The sequence below is a fragment of the Equus przewalskii genome, chromosome 6 (assembly GCF_037783145.1).
Source record: "Equus przewalskii isolate Varuska chromosome 6, EquPr2, whole genome shotgun sequence".
Classification (NCBI taxonomy): Eukaryota; Metazoa; Chordata; class Mammalia; order Perissodactyla; family Equidae; genus Equus; species Equus przewalskii.
Window position 1 is genome coordinate 13,682,035 of NC_091836.1, and position 27,032 is coordinate 13,709,066.

Here is a 27,032-nt window from a genome sequence, read left to right on the forward strand (position 1 = left end):
ATAGTAAGGGGAACTATCCTCAATGATCTCTATAGTTCATTCCAGTTAAGAAGTGTTACTGAATATGATTCTGTGTATGGTGTATGTATAATATTCAAGAAATTGCCCAACCCTTTAAGTTGTTCAATTCTGTTAGCTGTTTATTTGCTTATCTCCATAATTACATTTATTATATATCATTTAGAGAATTATAGCTATATAGTCCATAATCATAGGAGAGGCATACATAGGTCTTATGTTCAGTCTCAAACCTAATCCTTTAAAAAGAGCATGGCCCGTAACCAGGAGTGGAGTAGAGAAGAAACATTTACTGAAAACATTTGCCAGCTAATATGCCTACTCCTTCGCTGAAAGCCCTATCCATATATACATATTCCTGCTTATTAAAGATCATGCTTGGGGCCTGCCCAGTGGTGCAGTGGTTGAGTTCGCAAGTTCCACTTCAGTGGCCCAGGGTTCGCCCGTTCTGATCTTGGGTGCAGACATGGCACTGCTTGACAAGCCATGCTGTGGCAGGCATCCCACATATAAAGTAGAGGAAGATGGGCATGGATGTTATCTCAGGGCCAGTCTTCCTCAATCAAAAGAGGAGGATTGGCAGATGTTAGCTCAGGGCTAATCTTCCTCAAAAAAAAAAAAAAAAATCATGCTGTTTAAGTCTTTATTTACATTCATATAAATTAGTATAAATGTAGGGTTTTCTTAAATACTTTTTTTAAAGAGCAGTTTTAAGTTTACGACAAAATTGAGAGGAAGATACAGAGATTTCCCCTATATTGCCTGCCACAACACATGTGTAGCCTCCCCCGTTATCAACATCACTCACCAGAATAGTACATTTTTTACTGAGGAAGGATCTACATTGATGCATTATAATCACCCAATGTCTATAGTTGACCTTAGGGTTCACTCTTGATGTTTTATATTCTATGAGTTTAGACAAATGTATAATGACATATATCCATCATTACAATATCATACAGAGTATTTTCACTGCCCTGAAAATCCTCTGTGCTCTTCCTCTTCATCTCTCTCTCCTCTCCGACCCCTGGCAACCACTGATCTTTTTATTGTCTCCATGGATTTTCCTTTTCCAGGTATATTGTTGGAATCATACAGCATGCAGCCTTTTCAGATTAGCTTCTTTGACTTCGTAATATGCGTTTAAGTCTCCTCCATGTCTTTGTTCTGGATATTCCACAGTTAATTATCCACTCACCCGCTTAAGAATGTCTTGGTTGCTTTGGAAATTATGAATAAAGCTGCTGTAAACATCCACGTGCAGGATTAAATGTATTTTTTTAAAATAAAAAATGGGGGCCAGCCTGGTGGTGCAGCGGTTAAGTGCTCACGTTCCATTTCGGCAGCCTGGGGTTCACCGGTTCAGATCCAGGGTGCGGACATGGCACCACTTGGCAAGCCATGCTGTGGTAGTCGTCCAACATATAAAGTAGAGGAAGATGGGCATGGATGTTAGCTCAGGGCCAGTCTTCTTCAACGAAAAGAGGGGGATTGGCAGCAGTTAGCTCAGGGCTAATCTTCCTCAAAAAAAAAAAGTGCTTGTTTGTTCTTCACTATAAAGTTTGCTGTTCAAACACTTTATACACATTAAAAGAATATTTGGTCTTTAAACTTTACCAAATATACTTTGCTGTAGTCTATCTTTAAGCTTAATAGACTAACAAGTTATTTTTTTCTTATGGACTAAGAAAAATATTTTTCTTAAAGAAGCTTTTCCTCCTTGACTAATTAATTCAAACTTTAATAAAGTAAAAATCTGGCTATCAGCTACATACTAATTTTTAATTAATTTAAACATATGCACATCCATTTCTGGCAACAACTCTTGGAGTTTTTGAATCCAAAATTAATTTTAAGGAATCAATGAAATAGTATAACTTGAAATATTTATAGAGTAAAAAATAGTTGTTTTAAAATAACAGGAATAGTAATTCTCTGCAATAAAAAAGGGTCATGCAAGCATACTTGTTGACTATGTTTAGGTAATGAAAATAGAAGGCAAAAATATAATAAAAGTATTTGATAGGGAGTAAACAATATTTGCTATGCATAATTTTAAGTTATTTAATTGAAGTAGATACTTTATGAAATGTTATTGTTATAAAGGATAACACCCAAGGAGAAATAATTATACTTTGTTAGAGAGATCTCTTTTTAAAGTAGGTCTTTTCTGCTTTTGAAATCAACATATTATCAGTTGTTAGGAAGGACATAGGAACATTTTTGCTACAGAGTAGGAATGCTAGTCAAATGCATTAAGATGTTAATACAAACACACTAGCTTTGGAGATTTTAATTTCTTGTATTGTAGACCCATCTGACCGATGTAAATGCTAGGGTGGTTAACATGGTGTTACAGTACATGAGACACAGCCTTTCTACACAGTAATAAATAAACACAATTTTTTCCTAGACTGTCTATAAATCATGCAAATGAATTACTGAGTGAATGAGAATTCTGCAAGTTTTTAATAGCTGACATTACTGTGATATCATCTCTGTGCACCAACTGAAATAGACTGATTCAGAACACATCAGTAAGTTGTTTATCTCTTAAGGCACATTAGCACCTGCGGGAAATACTACAGAGAAACAAATCACCAAAGGCTTCCTGAGTTTATTACCTGGCTCAAAACAGTTACTCTTTGACCTTGGGCAGGACCCTTAAGCTCACCATGCCTCCATTTTCTCATTGTAAAATGGGGATATTAATACTAACTTTCAGGGTTGTAGTAAGCACAAAATTGGTTAATACAGGGAAGGTGTATAGTAAGTCTTGCACAAGACTATGTAGTTTTTGTCATTTGTTCCATCCACATGGCCATTCTTTATTCTACTCATCAAACATATGTTATGATGATGTGTATTTCTCCAAATGGAGTATAAGTTGATTTACAAAATAGCAGATAAGTAGAAAAGATTATTTAAAAAGAAATTTTAACAAGAAATTTTTTCTTCCTGGACATTACCTTCCCCTATAGTACTTGATTCAGTAAGGTGGCAAGTTTACTGTCAAATCTGGATCTGGAACTCTAGTTCAGTTTGTGTTGTCAGGACTTGGGGACCCTGGGAACTCTGCCGTTAGACCCAGACATTCAGTCCAGTCTCCTGAGCACACCCTGAGAGGTGAGTCTCACCAGGAGAAGTGCTAGCCCAAACTGAAATATTATATATTAGGTTAATTTTTGTATTTTAGACATTTATTTTGAGTAGATTTTTACCAACAAAAGGTTGTGCAAGGAAGCTTTTTTCTGATGGATGGATATATTATGTCAAAAAACTATAACAGATCTTACAGTGTACATTGGAGATCTTTTTTTTTCTAGACACCATTTCAAGAATTTGGAAACTGCTTAACTTTCTCATTGAAAATGACTTCTGCATAATAATTCTTTAATATATTTCTTTATCTTTCAAGTTTACAAGGTTTTTAAAAGTGTGTTTATATATTTTTCCTCCCTGTAGAACTGGGTAGAGAGAGCTGAAAAACAAGCTCTTCTCTCTGATACACTTGACCTGTCAGAACTCTTCCACCCAGACACATTTCTCAACGCTCTTCGCCAGGAAACTGCAAGGTAAATAAAATGCAACACTTTACTTATTTGTCTGTGAAGGTAATTATACTTAGCTGTATTTACTTCTGATCACATTCCCTTGATTGTCAAGAAGTAAATTCACTGTTGATTACAGATAGTTGTATTATTTTATAATACTTGACTTTTAATGTCAATTAGCTTTTAGCTTAAAAAGTGTTGCTTTTAATTATGATGTGTTTTTTATTAGAATTGAAAAAAGATGAAATTTAAAACTTTGGTCACTTATTTATCTAGATCTGTTGTGTCCAATATAGTAGGCAGAAGTTAAATGGAACTATTTAAATTTAAATGAGTTAAAGTTAAATAAAATTTAAAATGTAATTTCTCCATCATACTAGCTACATTTGAAGTGCTCAAAAGCCAGATGTGCCTGGTGGTTACCATTTTGGACTGCATGAAAGCATTTTTATCTTCACAGAAAATTCTGTTAGACAGTGCTGACTAGGCTTCTTGGTTGGGAACAATATTTGATGGTTAAGATCAAGCTCTTTTTTATAACAAATTTGGATTATCATATCATACATAGTCTATAATTTTTAACGTTAGAATGTAATAAAAGAGACACTACCAAAAATATACTGGAAGGGCCTCATCTTCCACCACTGGAGGTCAGGCATGACCCTGTAGGCAGTTGGGCCATTGATGGTTTCTGAGCAGTGAAAGGAGATGATTAGATTTTTGATTTAAATGTGAAATTTAATGACTCTGAAGAATGGGCAGGGAGGAGAGAGGGAGGATTAAAAAGCTCACAGAAGATTCAGAGGTTTCCAGCGTCTCTGCTTCGTGTGTGAAGATGGATTCCAGGGGAGAGTGACATCAGCATCGTGGCAGAGTGAACTCTTTCTTAAGACTCTCCCTGCTAAGATACAATGAAAAGGACCTTCAGAAACCAACAGAGGACATTCACACAACACAATAGATGTCTGAGAGACCCTCGCAGCCATATATCTGAACATAGAGGTGCTGGAGCCCCGGGAGGAAGTGGAAGGAGATAAGGGACTCTCCTCTCCTCCCTGGCAGCAATCTAGGCATAGAACTGTGCATGGCTCTGAGAAGAGAGTGGGGAGGGTCGGCTCTCCACAGGGACACCTTTGCTCTCAAAATTGCCTCCCAGCCATATACTGTAAAGCTATAATAATCAAAACAATATAGTACTGGTGTAAAAACAGACACACAGATCAATGAAACAGAATTGAAAGCCCAGAAATATAACCACACATCTATGGACTGCTAATCTTTGACAAAGGAGCCAAGGACATACAATGGAGAAAAGGAAGTCTCTTCAATAAATGATGTTGGGAAAACTGGACAGCCACATTCAAGAGAATGAAAGTAGACTGTTATCTTTCGCCATACACAGAAATTGACTCAAAATGGATCAAATACTTGAAGGTAAGACCTGAAACCATAAAATTCCTAGAAGAAAATATAGGCAGTACCCTCTTTGACATCAGTCTTAGAAGGATGTTTTCAAATACCGTGTCTCCTTGGGCAAGAGAAACAAAGGAAAAAATAAACAAAAGGGACTCCATCAGACTAAAGAGCTTCTGCAAGGCAAAGGAAACCATGAATAAAATGAAAAGACAACCCACCAACCAAGAGAAAATATTTGCAAATCACATATCCAGCCAGGGTTTAATCTCTGAAATATATAAAGAACTCACACAACTCAACAGCAAAAACCAAACAACCTGATGAAAAAATGGGCGGAGGATCTGAATAGAAATTTTTCCAAAGAAGACATACAGATGGTCAGTAGGCACATGAAAAGATGTTCAGCATCACTAATAATCAGGGAAATGCAAATCAAATCTACACTGGGATATCACTGTACACCCTTTAGAATGACTGTAATCACCAAGACAAGAAATAACAAATGTTAGAGAGGATGTGGAGAAAGGGAACCCTCATACACTGCTGGTGGGAATGCAAACTGATGCCACCATTATGGAAAACAGTGTGGAGATTTCTCAAAAAATTAAAAATAGAAATACCATAGAACTCAGCTATCCCACTACTGGGTATTTATCCAAAGAAATTGAAATCAACAATCCAAAGAGACTTTTGCACCCCTTTGTTTATTGCATTGTTATTCACAATAGCCACAATGTGGAAGCAACGCAAGTGCCCATTAACTGATGAATGGGTAAAGAAGATGTGGGTACATATATACAATGGAATACTGCTCAGCCATAAAAAAGACAAAATTGTTCCATTTGCAACAACATGAATGAACCTTGAGGGTATCATGTTAAGAGAAATAAGCCAGAGAAAGACAAACACCATATGATTTCACTCCTATGTGGAAGATAAACTAACACATGGACAAAGAGAACAGATTACTGCTTACCAGAGTGGAAGTGGGTTGCAGGGTTGGCATAAGGGGTAAAGGGACACATATATATGGTGACTGACAAACAATAATGTACAACTGAAATTTCACAATGTTATAAACTGTTATGACTTCAATAAAATTAAAAAATATACGTATGTATATACCAGACAAAATTTAATTGTTTAGTTTGGGGAGATTTCAATTTGTAATGCCTCAGAATCATGTTATAAATATCAATATTTCAGTACAGTTAATAAACATTTCTTGAACACCCATCATGTGCCTGCATTTGAGGATGATGGTCAAAATGGAGGATGTGAAAATAGAAAACAAAGGCTCTATCCTCAAGGAAGTTACACAACCTTGAAGAGGAGACTGACATAATCAGTTAACTTTAAAAACTTAGTGTGAAGTCTATGGTATTGTGCGTAGCTTAAGAGATCTGATTACTTACACGTTGTAAATATTTCAATTTTAAATAAATAGGAATGTATCTATCTTCTATTACATTTCATATTCTAATTCTGAGAATTGTTTCTTTCTGACATTCGATGCTTTACTTTTTACAGGGCAATGGGCTGTTCTGTGGATAGCCTTAAATTTGTAGCTTCGTGGAAAGGTCGACTGCAAGAAGCAAAGCTGCAAATTAAGGTATTAGACTAATTTTAGATGTTTTTCTGAGTCAAAAAATTATATTATTACCAACTATAATAAAAAGATTCTGAAACTCCAATCTCAAAGTCACCTATCTTGATAGTGTAAAATCAGCAGCGGTAGATTGTATTACCTGTGTGAAAAATCAAAGTTAAAATTTAGTATGCAACAACGTGTACAAAATACAGCCTCTTCTAATGCAAGGAAGAATCTTAGGGATACAACCTATTTGAAAATGTAACTTTTGGTAAAAAGTGATACAAATCTTGAAGTTCCATTAAGTTAGCTATTCTAAAATTCAATTCAATAAATATTTACTATACAATAAAGTATGGATGAAATGTAGTATATAAAAAATAGACCAAATCTTGTCCTCAGGGAGTTTACAGTTTGTGCGTACGTTACTTCACTGTTAAAATCAATCCATTTATGTCAGAAAAGATCAAGCCATCTTTTGCAGTATAAATTTTCCTATTTAGCTTTCCTGTGAAAAATCCTTTACTTTATAATAATAGATAATCATTCAAATGATAATGACAAACTAATTAAAAGGCTATAACGGAAATCCTTGCCCCTAAAACTCTAACCTTCTTCCACATCAGTAGCATTTTCTACTATTTCTTCTTTCTCGTTTCCACGCATAAAATTGCCCTCTTAACATTTTTTCCAATGCTAATAAACACATTGCATGTTGTAGTAGGATGATCTCTATACATCCATATTGGTCTGTTTTCTGAGACAACAATGTTGCTGAAGAAAAAATCTGTCTTATCCATCTTCAGATCCTCAGTCTCTAGTCCAATATATCACATATAATTCAACTTGTTAAATAAATTAAATGTAAGACTATAGTTCTCTAACTTACCGAACCGTAGGCAACTAGCTTTTCAGAAGTTCTTTTTATACGGCTCTAGTTCCCAGTTCAACAATTTGCTTTTCATATCACTGCTACTTTCTAACCTAATATGTAATTTATTTATTATGTTTATTATTTGTTGTCTATCTTACTCCACTGGAATATAAGTCCCATGAGAGTAGTCATTTTTTCTCCAGTTTTGTAGTGTTTCAAATACCTCAAACAATAGCTGATACATAATAAGCACTCAATTAAACCTTTGTTGAATCATTGTGTTGAGGGCCTAAAATAGGAGAGGCACTGTAGTAGGTGTTATTAGTATCAGCTATAATGTTGTAGTGTCATAAATTTGATCATTAAAAATAACCTGGATTTTTCTCTTTGAGCTCTATAGATTGTTACAAAATTCTCCCTTGAAGCTGAAGGATTAGGAAGGTTCTCTTTCATTCCTTGGCATTTTGTTTTAACGTTAGCCCCTAGCCCATACGGAGAACTACCTTAGCTCTTACTGGTGGTCATACACTGTTGTCCAGTTGTTAAGGAGAGGGAGGGAACATGTGACGTGTAACCCAGGAACCGAACACTTCACTTGGTTGTATGGTCTCTGGCAGCTATGTAGTATCATTATTCAGACATAGGGTTATAAAAAGCAAGGGAAATAAGTTTTATTCTGTGTCAGGGTGTGTTAATATTTCAAAACTGTGTTACCTGTTCTTACAAAATGGGAATAAAATCATCTACAATGTGAAAATCCCAAGCTTATATGTTATATTTTGTAGATGGGGAAAAAAAGCTGACAGTTAGTGAAACAAGCTTTTAATCTTAATTCTCCAAAAAAGAGCCGTGTGGCTTTTTTTTTTTATTGAGTTATTGATAGGTTACAATCTTGTGAAATTTCAATTGTACATTAATGTTTGTCAGTCATGTTGTAGGTGCACCACTTCACCCTTTGTGCCCACCCCCCACCCCACCTTTCCCCTGGTATCCACTAAACTGTTCTTGGTCCATAGTTTTAAATTCCTCATATGAGTGGAGTCATACACAGATTATCTTTCTCTCGCTGGCTTATTTCACTTAACATAATTCTCTCAAGGTCCATCCATGTTATTGCAAATGGAATGATTTTGTTCTGTTTTGCAGCTGAGTAGTATTCCATTGTATATATGTACCACATCTTCTTTATCCATTCGTCTGTTGATGGGCACTTAGGTTGCTTCCACGTCTTGGCTATTGTAAACAGTGCTGCAATAAACATTGGGGTGCACAGGACTTTTGGGATTGCTGACTTCAGGCTCTTTGGATAAATACCCAGTAGTGGGATGGCTGGATCGTATGGTAGTTCTATTTTTAGTTTTTTGAGGAATCTCCATACTGTTTTCCATAGTGGCTGCACCAGTTTGCATTCCCACCAGCAGTGTATGTGGGTTCCTTTTTCTCCGCAACCTCTCCAACATTTGTTGCTATTAGTTTTAGATATTTGTGTCATTCTAACGGGTGTAAGGTGATATCTTAGTGTAGTTTTGATTTGCATTTCCCTGATGATCAGCGATGGTGAGCATCTTTTCATGTGCCTATTGGCCATCACTATATCTTCTTTGGAGAAATGTCTGTTCATGTCTCCAGCCCATTTTTTGATTGGGTTGTTTGATGTTTTGTGGTTGAGTTGCGAGAGTTCCTTATATATTAAGGATATTAAGCCTTTGTCAGATATATGACTTGCAAATATTTTTTCCCAGTGAGTGGGTTGTTTTTTTGTTTCAATACTGTTTTCATTTGCCTTGAAGAAGCTCTTTAATCTGATGAAGTCCCATTTGTTTATTCTTTCTGTTGTTTTCCTTCTCTGAGAAGGCATGGTGTCCGAAAAGATCCTTTTAATACTGATGTCAAAGAGTGTACTGCCTACGTTTTCTTCCAGAAGCCTTATGGTTTCAGGTCTCACCTTTAGATCTTTAATCCATTTTGAGTTTATTTTGGTAAATGGTGAAAAAGAATGGTCAATTTTCATTCTTTTACATGTGGCTTTCCAGTTTTCCCAGCACCATTTGTTGAAAAGACTTTCTTTTCTCCACTGTATGCCCTCAGCTCCTTTGTCAAAGATAAGCTGTCCATAGATGTGTGGTTTTATTTCTGGGCTTTCAATTTTGTTCCATTGATCTGTGTACCTGTTTTTGTACCAGTACCATGCTGTTTTGATTACTGTAGCTTTGTAGTATGTTTTGAAGTCAGGGATTGTGATGCCTCCCGTTTTGTTCTTTTTTCTCAGGATTGCTTTAGCAATTTGGGATCTTTTGTTGCCCCATATGAATTTTAGGATTCGTTCTTCTAATTCTGTAAAGAATGTCATTGGGATTCTGATTGGGATGTCGTTGAATCTGTAGATTGCTTTAGGTAGAATGGACATTTTAACTATGTTTATTCTTCCAATCCATGTACATGGAATGTCTTTCCATCTCCTTATGTCGTCATCCAATTCTCTCAGAAAGGCCTTGTAATTTTCATTATATAGGTCCTTCACTTCCTTAGTTAAATTTACCCCAAGGTATTTTGTTCTTTTTGTTGCAATTGTGAATGGTATTGTATTCTTGAGTTCTTTTTCTGTTGGTTCATTACTGGAGTATAGAAATGCTACTGATTTATGCAAATTGATTTTATACCCTGCAACTTTGCTGTAGTTGTTGATTACTTCTAACAGTTTTCCAATGGATTCTTTGGGGTTTTCTGTATATAAGATCATGTCGTCTGCAAACAGCGAGAGTTTCACTTCTTCCCTCCCTATTTGGATTCCTTTTATTCCTTTTTCTTGCCTGATTGCTCTGGCCAGGACCTCCAGTACTATGTTAAATAAGAGTGGTGATAGAAGGCATCCTTGTCTTGTTCCTGTTTTCAGGGGGATGGGGTTCAGTTTTTGCCCATTGAGTATGATGTTGGCTATGGGTTTGTCATATATGGCCTTTATTATGTTGAGGTAGTTTCCTTCTATGCCCATTTTGTTCAGAGTTTTTATCATAAATGGCTGTTGGATCTTCTCAAATGCCTTCTCTGCATCTATTGAGATGATCATGTGGTTTTTATTCCTCAGTTTGTTGATGTGGTGTATCACGTTGATTGATTTGCGGATGTTGAACCATCCCAATGTCCCTGGTATGAATCCCACCTGATCCTGATGTATGATTCTTTTGATGAATTGCTGAATTCTGATTGCCAAAATTTTGTTTAGAATTTTTGCATCTATGTTCATCAGTGATATTGGCCTGTAGTTCTCTTTTTTCGTGGTGTCCTTGTCAGGTTTTGGTATCAGCGTGATGTTGGCCTCATAGAATGTGTCAGGAAGTGTTCCATCTTCCCTAATTTTTTGGAATAGCTTGAAAAGGATAGGTATTAAATCCTCTCTGAAAGTTTGGTAGAATTCCCCAGGAAAGCCATCTGGTCCTGGGGTTTTATTCTTTGGGATGTTTTTGATTGCTGTTTCAATCTCTTTGCTTGTGATTGATCTGTTCAAATTGTCTGCCTCTTCTTGAGTGAGCTTTGGGAGACTGTAGGAGTCCAGGAATTTATCCATTTCCTCTAGGTTATCCATTCTGTTGGCATATAGTTTTTTGTAGTATTCTCTTATAATCTGTTGTATTTCTGCAGAGTCTGTTGTTATTTCTCCTCGCTCATTTCTGATTTTGTTTATTTGAGCTTTCTCCCTTTTTTTCTTTGTAAGTCTGGCTAGTGGTTTGTCAATTTTATTTATCTTCTCAAAAAACCAGCTCTTTGTCTCATTGATCCTTTCTACTACCTTTTTCGTTTCAATAGTATTTATTTCTGCTCTGATTTTTATTATTTCTCTCCTTCTGCTGACTTTGGGCTTCATTTGTTCTTTTTTCTCTAGTTCAGTTAGGTGTGCTTTAAGGTTGCTTATTTGGGATTTTTCTTGTTTGCTAAGATGTGCCTGTATTGCGATGAATTTTCCTCTTAATACAGCTTTTGCTGTATCCCATATGAGTTGGTATGGCATGCTATCATTTTCATTTGTTTCCAGGTATTTTTTTATTTCTTCTTTAATTTCTTCAATGATCCATTGCTTGTTCAGTAGTGTGTTGTTTAGTCTCCACATCTTTGTGCCTTTCTCAGCTTTTTTCTTGTAATTAATTTCTAGCCTTATAGCACTATGATCTGAGAAGATGCTTGTTATTATTTCAATTTTTTTAAATTTGTAGAGGCTTGCCTTGTTTCCCAACATATGGTCTCTCCTAGAGAATGTTCCATGTGCACTTGAGAAGAATGTGTATTCAGCTCTTTCAGGGTGAAGTGATCTATATATGTCTATTAAGTCCAATTGTTTTAGTTTTTCATTCAGCTCCACTATTTCCCTGTTGATTTTCTGCCTGGATGATCTGTCCATTGATGTGAGTGGGGTGTTGAGGTCCCCTACTATTATTGTGTTGTTTTTAACATCTTCCTTTAGGTCTGTTAATAGTTGCTTTATGAATCTTTGTGCTCCTGTGTTGGGTGCATAGATATTTATAAGCATTATTTCTTCTTGATTTTAAATTTATTTTAAAGATTTTATTTTTTCCTTTTTCTCTCCAAAGCCCCTCTGGTACATAGTTGTATATTCTTCATTGTGGGTCCTTCTAGTTGTGGTATGTGGGACGCTGCCTCAGCGTGGTTTGATGAGCAGTGCCATGTCCGTGCCCAGGATTCGAACCAACGAAATACTGGGTCGCCTACAGTGGAGCGTGCGAACTTAACCACTCGTCCACGGGCCAGCCCCCCACCCCGTCTTTCTTTTTAAAGCAATTAACGGAGTAAACGTTTGTTATGAGTGTCTCTGAAAACCTATGTGTATGTGTGTATTGTTTGTTTTTCTTAACATGATTTGGATTAGATTTTATTACGCAATATTTTTAAATTAGAAACAAAGGTATATTTTAATATAAAGTTCTCTACTTTTATCCAATAAAGCAGAATTCTTTCATTTTTCATTTGGCATTCATAAAAGATATTTTGTTAAAAACTAAAATATTTAGGGGCTGGCCCCGTGGCCAAGTGGTTAAGTTTGCGCACTCCGCTCCAGGCGGCCCAGTGTTTCGTTGGTTCGAATCCTGGGTGCAGACATGGCACTGCTCATCAGACCACGCTGAGGCAGCGTCCCATATGCCACAACTAGAAGAACCCACAACGAAGAATACACAACTATGTACCGGGGGGCGTTGGGGAGAAAAAGGAAAAAATAAAATCTTTAAAAAAAAAAAAAACTAAAATATTTACAGGTAAATATATTTAGGAACATTGTTATATCATATACTTACAACTTTAAGTAAAAAAGCCAGGCCTACACAAGTGATTTAAAATTCAACAGAATTTTTCTTCTCTGGCTCCTCATTCATGTGAACTGTTTTAAAAGCACATTTCCTGACTTTCCTACCTGCAGTTTCCAGAAATGTTTATCAGAAAAGAAGTCTTTGTAGGCCTCTCACTGTTGCACTTGGCAAAATCTATAAGTGAAATAATCTATTTAATTCCTTTTAATCATATTTTTCAACAAAAGGATTATTTCAATAGGAGAACTTTGGACTTGAATTATATTTGAATTCCACTGTCACTCTACAATTTAATTGGTTTTGAGTTTTTCAATCTCTACCGCCCTAGACTGAAATAAACCAGTGAAATGTTTAATCAAGGCTGTAGTTCCCCAAACCAGTCAATATCTCAAACCCTCCAGACCTACTTAGGAAGAACATGTATGTATATTGATTTTTAGATCCTGAACGTGGCCCTCTAAAATTTCCTCACTACCATAATTGATTTATTATTTGTTAAACAGCAGTTGTAAAACTTCCTACTGGAAAATCCTAAATCAAGCTCCTGTTCAGTTTGCATGTTCAATCTCACCCGAGGCTGCGAGATGATTGCCCTGGCAAACTGGAGAGCTCCCAGCTCCCTCCTTCACTGCTGATGCCGCCACACACACAAGGCAAAACTACTGGTCTTCTGCCTTGGTAAATCAGGCTTATGAAACACATATATGACCTGGCAGAGTCAAATAGCCACTTATGCTTGCCAGTTGAGTTCAGCTGCTTCATGCCGGGCTAGGGTCCGCCCATATGGCACATGGTTCTTATACTATTCATATTTCAATTCCTTCCTCATAGAGCCCATCAGGAAATGGAAGTTAAGAGTGAAGAAATTAGACGTTTAGACATTTAAGGTTTCATTAGGAGAATGTGCTCATCACACCTGGCAATTAGGAGCTGCAGACGCATCCTCCCTGAACGAACGTGAGCTGTGGAACGAGCCCAACAGTGGAAAATCCAACCCCAAACACCGCCCCCCCCCCCGAAAAAAAGCCCTTAAACTATTCAGATTAAGACATTCATTTCTGATAGTTTTTATTTTTAAAAACTGAGCACCTGATGTGAATATGCTTATATAGTCATTATCAAGTAGATTGTTTTAAAAACGGGAGCACTGTAAGAGTGCTTAGTAATATAGTTTTCTCTAACTGTACATCTCTAAAATGATTTGGCATAGGCGAACTAATATGATATAAAACGAGTTCACCAAAAATGATTTTTCTTAAGAATTTAAATGACTACAGCAAACAAAGCTTTTAAAACTGTTTGATATCCTCATAGTATTAACAACTTTGAGTGTCTTAACTATGTTTCTACCAGTTTAAAGGATTTTTAATTCTTAGTTGACTGTGCTCTTTAATAGTTTTGCCAGTTGAATGCTATCTTCTCATGCTCCCCAAATATAGCAGGAGGGTGAGAACTGGCTGCCGTTTCCTCATTTGGAAGTCTTTCTTCTATGAGACTTTCTGACTTTAAGTGATACTGTATAGAAAAAACTCAGTGTGCTGGGATTATGTACTAAGTTCCATCAGCTGCTCCAGTCCTTTTCCAGCTTTCAAAAACTGCTGAGAAACCTGTTCGTATTTCTGGCTGGAATGTAACTTCTCCTAGCATGCTTTCCTTTCCTCAACGTATTTCAAGCAATATGTGAAATTTTATATTTTCTAATAGTTGCATTTAAAAAAGTAAAAGAAGCAGATGAAATTAATTTTAATATTATATTTTATTGAACCTAGTATATACAAAATATTGTTTCTTAAACATGTGATATTTTAAAATTATGATATATTTTACATTCCTTTTCCTTGTAAAAAGTCCTTGAAATCCAGCATATGTTCTATGTTTACAACACATCTCAATTCAGACTAGCAACACCTCATGTGCTCAGTAGCCCCATGTGGCGGAGTGGTTACCATATTGGACAGTAGCTCTAGACGGAGAAGGTAATTCCCTAGAGAAAATTTAAATATCCTTTAGTCTTCAAGGCTTTTTAAAATCATTTTAAATATTTTCTTTTATTAAACATTTCAAACAAATAAAGAAAGGGAGAGAATAGTATAATGAATCTGTATATTCAAAGGTTTCAAGATTTAGAGCCGTTCCTTTGTCCTTTCTTATTGTTTTTGCTAAAGCAAATTACTGCCATCATTTTAATTTACTCCTCCCTTTCTCAAAAAAGTCCATATTTTCTTAAATAAGTACAATATATTATCACACATACAAAAATTAACAATAATTCCTGGCATCATTTACTACTCAGTCTGTAACAGTATTTACCAATTTGTCTCAAAAAGAACTTTTTCTAATAGTTTGTTCAAATCAAGGTCCACACATTGTGTTTGGTTGTTATGTACATATGTCTTTTAATATCTAGACAAGGCTTCTCTTTTTATTTCATCTCACTGTTTGTTACAAAATCAGAGTCACTTCGATAAAATACTTCACAGGCAGCATTGTGTGCTTCATTTTGCATTACATGATGAGGCACACAATGTGTAGTTTTCCTGTTTTTAGTGATGCTAAGATTGATTCATGTGTATAGGTTTGTGACAGCCTCATTCCTTCGTGACAAAACTTCCCATCAGTCTTCCATTTAATAGTTTTAACCATTGATAATCATTGCCTGACTAATAAAAGGTCACAAAACTAGTTTTTCTAAATCTGTTATTCCTTCTGCATTTATTAGCTGGAATTCTTCTGCAAAGAAACCTTATCAACTACGTCTCTGTGGTTACCTGGATACCATGAAATACATTTTATATAGAAAATAAAGGATAAATGCTTATTTGTTTCATTTAAACTGGGGAGACTCAGAACATGATATTGTTACACTATTTCCTGCAGTGCCCAGGGACATGTCTTCTTTGTTTGAGTGTCAGAGTGAGCTTCTTATATATTTAATGTGTTTTAGTAAATTGCATATAATATTCTTTTTCATGTGCAATTATCCCTAACCTTTGGCTTATATGTAGAGCCTCTCCATGTTGACCTCTGTATCTTTCTTGGTAAACCTTTATAGCAAAGTATAACATCATACAGTAAACTGCACAAATCTTAAGAGTGCAACTTTATAAATTTTTTAATAAGTAAACAGACCTATGAAACCATTGTGCAGATTAATTTTAATATTTTAGGGCAATTTTTTTCCTCAAGACCTCTTTCTATAATTAAATAGGCCTAACATATTCAGTACAAACTATTTTTCTTTCATTATAAGACATATGTTTAAGATATCCTCCTAGATATTTGTCTACCTATTTTTCTTTCCTCATGTTATATGTTATATGTATAATGTACCTTGATTTTAAATAGTTGAGAACTTCTGATGAAGATGGCCCAGGGCAGTCATGGTTCATCCCCTCCGCTCCAAATGTATAATAATGATAGATAAAATATAAAAAGAAGAAACCACAAACATAGTCTAGCTTCAAATATAAGATAAGTATTTCATTGAATCAGAAACAGGACAGAAAATAAAATTGTGCCTAAGGCTGAAAATATAGGTCTAATGATCTCCAAGTTCAGAAGTAGGAAGCAGTGATCAGAAGTGTGGCCCCTCCAGTGTAAAAGGAGTTAGTAGTGATGTGTGTGAGATGGGGGCTGAAACAAGGCTCATTGCTTAAATGCAGAACTGGGGTTAGGCTCTCCAGTTCCCCAATAAAAGGAGACTGGAAATGCTGTTACAGAATCACGGGTTGAGTCTGTGACATTATAGAAAGCTCTAGGCCTAAGAAAGCTGAAAGACAAAGACATAGCCTTAACATTAGACATTGAACCACACTACCTACCAGATCAATTGCTAGACCTGCAGTATCCCCAACAGCACCAGAACAGAACCCCCAAACTTGCATTATGAATCTTGTAGTTATGCAGATGTGGAAAGGTCATTACAGAGGTATATGGGACAAAAATAAAAGACCCCTCAAGATGAACCTAGAGACCAAAATGCAAAGTGAATGGGAAAAAAACAATCTAATCCTGGAAAAGGAAACTAGCAAAATCATCAGGTGAAACATCTAATCATTTAGTTTGTTGTTAATTTTTTAGAAAAAATCTGACAAAAATGTTAAAATATTTATTTGAGTTTCCTTAAACAGATACATGAAGGAATAACTTTCACTAAAAAATAGCAAGAACTTACAAAGTGGAAACAGGCAGAGATGATACAGTTATAGTTGGATGTGAAAACCAATCAGTAATCTTGGAAATGAAAAACATAATCTTTAAATGAAAAATTTGATAAAATATATTCTACATTAGATGCAACTGAAGAAGACAATAAATTGGGAGTTAGTCCTAAGGAGTAAACCAAGAACTTGTCACAAAGGCAAAGGGTTAACAATTAGGAAAGAGATGTCGTGAGATATAGAGGATAGTTTAAGAGACTATCCAACTTCTAAAAGGGTTTCTGTTTTTTTGGTGTGCCATTCCTGGAGGTACTGCAATACCACCGATGCGTGAGTGCATGTAGCAGGCACCTATTCCATCTGCCTGCTCCAAAAATCCGTTTAATATATTATCCTCAGATGGAGGACGTATCAGGTATTGAACTGATGAGAACAGATACTACACTTGATCTTAGCCAAAAGGCCAAGAAGCAATAAAAAGTATTTCTAGGAGTATAAAACAGAATGGCAGAGAAGCAAAATTTTTAAAATGATAGGGATTTTCCAGAATCAGAGAATTATTAGAGTTCTCAGTTGAAAAGCACATGCAAAATACTCAGAAAATAAAGAAAAGTAAATTCAAGTTCACACCTAGTCATACTATAGTAAAACTATACAATATCAAGTTTAAAGAGAAAAATCATAAAAGGTACTGTGTAGAAAAGTCAGATTTCCTATGAAAAGAACCCCAAAATACACAAAAACAAAAAACATCAAGCTGACTTCTCATCAGGACAATAGATGCCAGAAGACAATATACAAATTGATGAGGGAAAATAATTAACTTCAGATTTTATTCCCACCTAAAATATGATTCAATAACAGAAGCAATAAAAAGACATTTCCAGAAACCCAAAGACCACAAGGGCTTACTACTCTCAGAGCCTCAATAAAAGAAGTATTAAAACATGTACTTCTACAAAAAAAAAAGCCAAAGAAAAAGCAATGTATACCAAAAATAATAGTGAACCCCAAAATTACCAAGATAATATTAATATTTCTGTAAATTAAGAAACATATTTAAGTAATTTAAATGAAGTATTGACTGTAAAACATAACTTTATTATGTTTAAAACTAAAATTCTAAACAGGAATAATTAGATTAGGAATAATATGCTACAATAAAATCTGTGTCATCTTTAGAATTACTGAATACTTAAGTATTTACTAGAATTCATTAGAAAATTTTCTAGTTATTTAAAACATATGGTTAAGCACTTAAAAATAGATATATAATCCATAGCAGAGAAGGAGACAAATTAAGCAAAAAAAAATTATAAGGAGGAAAAAGATGTAAAATAGTAGAAATAACTCCAAATATTGTGTATGACTAATAACAATAAATAAACATAGTAACCTCACCAGTTAAAAGATAGAGTGGCCGGCCCCGTGCCAAGTGGTGAAGTTTGCATGCTTTACTTCAGCAGCCCGGGATTCACCAGTTCGGTTCCTGGGCGCAGAGCTGCACACCGTTCATCAAGCCATGCTGTTGTGGCACCCTACATAGAAGAACTAGAATAACCTACAGCTGGGATATACAACTGTATACTGGGACTTTGGACAGGAAAAAGAAAAGTCAAGTTTAAAAACAGAAAAGGTTATCAGATTGGGAAAAAAGATAGCATCCAGTTATATGCTGCTTAAAGAGATACATCTAAATCATGACTACACAGGTAATTTGAGAATAAAGGAATGGAAAACTACGTGAAAGAAGAGCTGAATAGTGGAAATATCACTCATGTTCACATATAGAAAGTCAGTATGTTAAAGGTGTCAAATTCTCAATATCAATTTTAAAAATTTAATACAATTTCAATCAAAATCCTAAATTTTTTCTTTTTAGTTTATGGTGTAAATTAATATTTTCAGTGAGCATTTGCTCAAACCACCCCACAACTTAGTGGTTTACAACAGTAGCAATTTATTATTTTCTCACAATTCTGTCATTTGGCTGGGCAGTTTCTCTGCTGATTTTACTCAGATTTGCTCTATATTGGCTTTCAGCTAAGTCTGCTAGACTGGAGGGTCCATCCTGGGCTCCCTCACATATCTGGTAGTTGGTGCTAGTTATGTTTTGGGGTACCTCAGTTCTCTGCCAAATGGCCTCTCCTATTCCAGTAGACTAGTAGAGCTTTCTTACATGGTAATCTCAGTGCAGCATTCCAATAGGGCAGGGCTTCTTAAAGCTGTTGACGCAAAATAACCAATAGCCATCCTATAGATAGAAGAAATAAGATGAGTTTTACTTGAGCCCGAATGAGGATTATAACCCTGGAAGGCCTTAGAAAGCCTTCCAGAGAAGCATGGTTTTCAGTACAATCTTATATCTTTTTGGAACAAAGAACATATATTAAACACACCCAGGATCCATTGTCATTAAAGTTTCAAAGAGGTATGTAGTTTCAAATTAGCAGGTCAATGTGACCTTAATGTCTGGGTGTAGGATGGGGAGTCTGCATTCTTATCTTAAGAGAGTTCATTCTTTACTTTAATGGTTCAGCAGATGTGCAATGTATGTTTGATAGGCCATAAGTCAAGCTTGTTAATTCAAGCCAAACCAGTTTTGAACCCAAATAGTCATGCCATATACCTCAGTATGTGAAAATCGCTTGTCAAAGTCTGGCTTCAAGAAGTTGCGTACAGTCCTTCTTCTACTTTGTGTTGGTCAAAACAAGTTACAAGGCCAGCCAAATTCAAGGGGTGGGAAAGAAACTCCACCTCCTGATGGAAAAGCAGTGTAGGGGAGGAGGACATTTCCTCTCCCCAAATGGGGGTTCTTCTAGCTGGAGAACGAATTAAATTCACATGAGACAGAATAGCAAGAGAAAATTAAACAAAGCTTTATGAGGAACCATGGCCCGGGGCCTTTCTTCCCGAAGGAAGAAAGGGCACCGAAGAAGTGGGGTGCACAGAGTGGTTATATAGCCCCCAAACAGGGTGTTTCACATATGATTGAAATGTCCCTCCCACAATAGTCACAAGATTGCCCTGTCGGTACAGTGCTTGATGGACACAGCAGGTAATGGTCTGCTATCTCGGTGGGCGTAGCAGGAGGCAAGTCTATGTCTGGAGCTGGGCGGTCACAGGTGAGCGCAGCAGCAATGGGTTCCTAGCCTAAGGAAAGATGCTTAATCCTTAAGGAATGCCAAAGTTGGGAGGGGGAGGGAAGTCAGTTACAGGAGGTTACCAGACTAGCACAATAAAATGCAGATTTAAGTCATTGCCTTTGGTATTGATTAAGAGTTTTTGGAGAGTAGGTCATCGCCTTTCTTCTTCCTGGTACAGAGAGGGAGGCACCTTTTACAGATAGAGATTTACCTTACAAATGTAAATGTGTCCTAAGGAAGGGCAAGTTCCATTCCTCAGAGCCTCCTTCCCTGTCCCAGTTTATCAAAAGCAATCAGCCTCAAATAATCCTGATGCCAAAGAGACATATCTTGGGGTGGCCAATTCCAGGTCCCCACAGCAGCAAAGTTTACATTGCAAAGGGGTATACATACTAGGATGGGAGGAATTGGGGGCCATATTTTGCAGCCTGCCACAATGTGGAAAGGCTATAGGAACAAGCACAGCAAAAATAGATGTGAAAATAAAGAATACAGTCTCAAGATTTGCCTCATCTAAAGCTATGGTAATTGAGACAGTATGGTATTGGTATAAGGGAAGACAGAGCAACTAATGGAACAGAATAGAAAGTCGAGAAACAGACTCAAGTCTGTTTGGAAACATGGCAGAAACAAATCAGAGAAGGAATGGAGGAACTATTCGATAAATGATTCTGGGACAATTAGCCACTCAGGGAAAATTATAAAATTTGATTCAAACCTTATATCATAAACAAAAATTAATTATGAATGGTTTAAGAAGCTAAATTACGGAAATAAAACTCCTTTTTGGAAAAGAAGACCTTTAGAAACAAAAACATTGGAAAATATCTTTATTCCAGATCTCTTTAGACACACCAAAAATAAAAGTTTTAAGGGAAAAAGCTGGTAAATTTGCCACCTTAAAGTTAAACGACCCCATAGAAAGTGAAAATACAAATACAGGCCACAAACTGGGAAAAGACATTTGCATCTTCTGTAAATGACAAAAGATTAGTGCTTAAAACAGGTAAAGAACTTTTGCAAATTAGTTCTTAAAAGCAATCCCATTGTGGGGAAATAGGGAAGTAGGCAAAGGGTTTTAATAGGCAGCTTAAATGAAGAGGAAATCTAAATGGCTAATAAACATAAGATACTTGTTCTCACCAATAATCAGGGAAATGAAATTAAACCCAAAATTTGATACCATACTGGCAAAATTTATAAGTCTCAACAAACCAAGTATTGGCAAGGTTGTGGCATAATGTAAATTCTTGTACATGACGGGCACATAGATCGGTAGAATTACTTGGGGAACAATTTGCCAGTATTAAGTAAAATAAAATGTGAGCATATGTGTCAAGGCAGCAGTTTCATCTTTGTACCTAGAGAAATTTATGCAGATGTCTATAAGGAGACATACCATAATGTTTATTGCAGTGCTATAATAGTAAACAGTTGGAATGACTTAAATGTCCATCAGCAGAAGAATGGATAAATAATTTGTTGTATGGATAAATAATTTGTTGTATGTTAATACAACGAAATACTTTGAAACTGTTAAAAATGAAAGAACAAAAAGGATGCACCTAGGGGCCGGCCCCGTGGCTGAGTGGTAAAGTTCGCACACTCTGCTTTGGCGGCCCAGGGTTTCACCAGTTCGGATCCTGGGCGCGGACATGGCACCACTCATCAAGCCATGCTGAGGCAGCATCCCAGCGTGGTTGTACACATCCCACCATGTGCTACATGGTGGTAGCACAGCCAGAACCAGAACCAGAACCAGAACTGGGGGAGCTTTGGGAAGAAGAAGAGGGGAAAAATAAGATTGGCAACAGATGTTAACTCAGGTGCCAATCTTAAAACAAAGAAAAAAAGATGCACCTAGACCAGTGATGAAGGGAAAGAGTAGGTTACAAAATGGTATGTAAAATGTTCCCTTTACGTATAGTTCAGAAACATGAAAAACAATACCATTTATTGCTTATGGATACATATATATTTAACAACTATGTAAAACTAAATTCAGGATAATGACTAGGTTTGGTGAGCACAGAAGAGGAACAGGAAAGGCAAGGTGTACACAGAGGACTTCAGCTATATCTGTGATGGTTTATTTGCTTAGAAATGTGGAACAAACGTGGCTGTGTGTTAAAGTATAATTAAACTGAGTGGTAGGAACTTGTAGGTTTAAAAATATTTTTAAGATTTTCTGTGTGTTTGAAATACTTTTTAATTTTTAAGAGGAAGGTTCTGGCAAAAAAAAGCCATAGGATAACTTACCAAAACAAAACTCAGAGTTTAACATGAAATTCACTTGTTAAAATCAGAAGTGTTCAAGAAATTCAAGATCATATAAAATAAATTAATGGCTTTAATCCTGTTTTTAGTGAACAAAGTCAGTACTGTTGCTGTTGATAACCCCTTTTGAGACAAGAAGCTGAGTTGAGTAAGATTGTGAATAGCCCTTTCAAAATAGATTGGGGTATTGTAGTTGGTTATTTGGAATATACTTAGGCATTTCTGGTCTGCCTGATCCACACTATCCCTTAATAAGTGGTTTTGAAACTGTAAACAAAACTAAATGTGTTTTTTTTTTTTAATTTCTCATACTTTTGCGATTGCCCCTTTGTTTTCAGCTGTTTTAATTAGAGGTTCAAATGTGAATAACATTGAGTACAGATTTCTTCTTTTTGGTTTAATGATTTTATTCTGGTTCTGTTCTGATAAATTGAAAGCTATGCATTTATAAGCAAAACAAGAATAATTAGAGGAAATGATTTTATGACAAGAGATGCACATTTAGATCCCTTAATTATTTGTGTTTGACTGAAATAGTACATTTGTACAGATGTCAAGAGGCAGCCTCAACAATGTGGTTCTTTTAATATAACATAAACAAATGAACTCTCATTTCAATAATTGTTTTTTGCATCCAAGGGATATGTGTCATGCACAATAAGGCACTAATGGCTAAAATAAACTTCTAACAAACTTTTAGTGGAGTATGAAGTATGACCCATAAGTATATGCATAAGTATAAAGAGTATTTTAATACGGTTTATCATTTAATGGGGGTGAAAAAGAGAATGAAAGTACAGCATTGATGAAATTAGAAAGCATGCCCTAACACATCACTTAGCTCTTTGATGTATAAATCAAATGGTAGAATAGACTCAATTATCTAGAATAAATTTGGAAAATATTTTGCAAAATTACATATTATAGGCAAGTTTTTTGACTAGAATTATCCAAATGATTTCCACTCAAGCTTTTATTTAGCCTCACTTAAATGGATACACACTATCTAAAATCATTCTAAATGTCTAGAAATTAGAAGATGGATTAGATTAAATAAACAATAATAGCTAATACTTATTGAGCACTTACTATATATCAGGCAATTTTCCAAGTATTTTAAATATATTGTTAGAGGAGAATTCTTATTTCCCACTTCTGTTTTCTTCTGTGTGGAGGGATATTTACTAATGTTGATACCCCTAGACTCTCTCTACCTTACTCCTCTCTTCCCAGGAAAGGCGTCACTTTATCAGATTATGAGTTTGAAATAGAAACCCAGGGCCGAATACTGCGCCTTCTGTATGCTTTTCTCTTGGGTGTACACATTCTGTTCTGCTCCCTCAGGGCAGGCTCTGCACCTCACGCAGCTGGATCCTTAGCTTAATACTGTTGTAACTAGAAGTTAAGCCCGCCAAATTCTTGAGTTTATTATTAGGAAGTCCATTTGCCTGGCGACCTGTTATCTCTCCAATCTCTCTTTCAATAATAAAGGTAATATTTTGGGCCTGTCTGATTTTACTCTTTCCTTTAATGCAGAACTCCAGTTGGAACAAAGCTACCATTTGTTGATACCACTCTAATCCCTGATATATTATCATTTTATTATATAAACAATAGGATATTGCTTTTTGACGTTCTTATGTTTTCATTCCATTTTAAGGAAAAAGAATGTCTTTAAATTCCAAAAATTTATTTTAAATTCCAAAATAGAGTATTGATGGAGAGTGTTGAGAGAAAAGGACAAATTTAGAAGATGTTTACTAGAAGTGACAGGACTTGGTAGTTTATGGCATGTGGGAAGTTCGGGAAAGGGAGCCAAGAATGTCTCCCAGGTGTCTGATTAAGCAACTGCCTGGTCAATAGTGCCAATTACTGAAATAGGACTCCAGAGAATAGTATGTTTCACCCCTCCCACCTCCTGGTTCGCAGAGGAAAATGATGAGTTTATGTCTCAGTATATGCATATTATAGTCAAGTTGTGGCACTGTCAGTGGGGACTACTTTTACAAATTTCCGTAGAGACAAAAAGCTCAAAACTCAATAAAATTTCTCAGAGAGGCATTAAAAGAATTATCTTGCCTGAAGAATTTCTAGCACTGAAATTAGCAGGTACTCTCTAAATTTTTATTTACGTTTTTTCAAGGCCAAAATACTTCAGCAACTCTTGAAGTGGCCTGTATGTCATCATATCAATGGTATAGGACAGAGAATATTGAACTTAAGTATTCAATAATTCCATTTTTATCCCTATATTATGTTATATATCTACTCTATATTATATTCTATTTTTATTTTATCTTTCACTAGCAAACAGGTTGCTTATCTTTTCTGGGATACAGCAACTTACTGTAAAATTAGCTGTTCAAAACTATTTGTCAAGGCATACTCTCCTAGTACAGCCTCATACCTAATCCATTCCCTGACTATATAATACAGCTGAAAATGATTTTAACTCTTCCAACTTAAAGTGTTCTCTAGTCTCTCAAGTTCTACAGTGGTTTCATTTAGTATGTTAAAACTTAAAGGTACTATGTAAATTTATAAGATTGTTTATATTTTCTATCAAGTTCAAATTATGAGAATATGGATATGGCTCTGAATTCAAAATACTGACTCTACATTTTTTGCTGTTAGATAAACTCAGGGTAGATTAACACTGCAGAAACTGAAAGAATGAACACTTTTAAATAAGAAATGTGAACTAATATTACCAAATAATTATATTTTTATTTTTGCAATTTCTTAAATTTATACCAAGGCCAATTTAGAGAAGATGATTAACTCCTTGTCCTTTATTCTTCTTTCAGCTCTGCATGGCTTGTCAAGAAGTTTTTGCATTAAAGTTTCTGAACTTTGTTCTGTTCTTTAAAAACTGATGTCAGGATTCTAAACACATGTTCTTGTTCTCTAATTATGCTTTTCTTTCCCCCTCCTGGAGAAAGAATGACTTTTTACCTTTTGCCGTTATATTTCTATTAATCTAGTGCCAAGGCACCTGCAGTTATATAACTGATAACATTTGTAAGTACTTTTTTCTAAAATATTCACTAAAATTGAGAATTCAATCTAAAGAAAGTTCACAGTGAAAACTGGTCCAGGTCTTCACCTTTTTTATTCACAGATAAAATACCATAATCTTTGTTTTCACATTATTTGTAATACATAGTCACAATGCAAAGTGCTGCCTTTCTTTTAAAATATAATACAGTAACTCCTGACATTTCAGGCTTTAATACATATTTTAATGGTTTATATGTTTCCATGGCAGATCAGCGGTTTATTACTAGAAGGTTGCAGTTTTGACGGAAATCGACTTTCTGAAAATCAGCATGATTCTCCTAGTGTATCATCAGTTCTCCCTTGTTTTATGGCCTGGATTCCACAGGTAATACATTTTTAACAGATACAAGTTTTAATAAATTCATTCTAGATTTTATCTTTTCAATCAGATATTCTTCACCTATGTATTTTTTGTTTACTTTCTAATCTCTCTTGCATTTGAACAAATTTACAGTCAAAAAATATTGTGTCCTTTATAATTTTTAAGATGTATGGGACATTTTAAAATCTTCATTTTGTTGTAGAAAGAATAACATTTTAGTTTTTAATTTCTAAATAATTTAAGCCTAGTAAGAAAGCCTTTAATGATAGTATGAACTACCATGCATTATGTTCCTATTATTTTCAGCAATGTGCTAAATGCTTTATCTACTTTACCTCATATGCTCTTCAGAGCAGCCCTGCAAGGGATCTTGTTATTCCCACTTTCAAACGAGGAAATGTGTGCACACATGGGTTAGATGACTTCCCTGTAGTTAGGCATGCAGATATTGACGGTATCAAGACATTATATCATACTGTGACACTGTGCTGCTGATAGGCAGATGAAGAAAACAGGCTTGACAAAGACTTACTTGGTTAACTTTTTCCCTTTTTAAAACCTTCAATTATTGAAAGAACTTTCAGCAGTGGAACTTGGGGGATATTTGCCTTTAAAGGAAGACACAGATATAGATGAGGCACAGAACGAAAACAACAATAAAATTTTAAAATCTAAGTGTGAATATATGTGGATAAACTTTAAAGTTTTGATTCTATATCTAATGACCAGCAAAACTGTTTCATATACTGCTTACTACAAGAAAAATGAGTTTTCTTATTGGGAAAGAGTCATTAAATTTCCCAATTATTGTAACTCTCTTTGTAAAATAAAAATCAACACATCAGAATATTTATTTAAAAAAAAACTCATAAAGCTGCAGCAATAATTAGCAGTCATTGCACAGAGAGCTAAAAGATCGTCCACTTCTGTGAAAGCCCCCATTTCCTCCTCATGTCAGCTTCATTGTCTCTAGTATTAGAGGGAGATATCACACAGAGAAAGAAGTTGAAATAATCTTTATTTTATTTCAATCTGACTGTTAATTCCTATAAGAAATTTCTATCAAAAAGTTGATAAATTATGGATTACACACACTGGGTGGGTGAACCAAATTGAAAGTTATATACAAAAGTTAAACGTAGAATTTGCTAAGGGTTGTAACCATAACAAGTAAAGTTGTATATGATGACAGAGATGAATTCAAATGACTCCAAACTATGTGAAGTGTTAATTCTCTGGCAAACAAAATTAAAAGCTATATAATGACCTTGATAGGGAAAAAAGTAGGACATGTAT

The 27,032-nt window shown here is 35.4% G+C and overlaps 1 protein-coding gene and 1 non-coding gene across 5 annotated transcripts in view; one reads left to right on the top strand and one right to left on the bottom strand.

Moving 5' to 3' along the window:
• DYNC2H1 (dynein cytoplasmic 2 heavy chain 1) overlaps nt 1–27,032 on the top strand; it is a 290,676-nt gene that overhangs the window by 255,469 nt on the left and 8,175 nt on the right. For all 4 annotated transcript variants that reach the window (XM_070624815.1, XM_070624816.1, XM_070624817.1 and 1 more), the window contains 3 exons: nt 3,487–3,596; nt 6,522–6,603; nt 25,623–25,739. In XM_070624815.1, the coding sequence (XP_070480916.1) occupies nt 3,487–3,596; nt 6,522–6,603; nt 25,623–25,739 (309 nt within the window). The remainder of the gene's footprint in view (nt 1–3,486; nt 3,597–6,521; nt 6,604–25,622; nt 25,740–27,032) is intronic.
• On the bottom strand, nt 17,219–17,406 carry LOC139084346 (U2 spliceosomal RNA). The gene has a single exon (XR_011541694.1). It is a non-coding gene; the product is annotated as a U2 spliceosomal RNA (small nuclear RNA).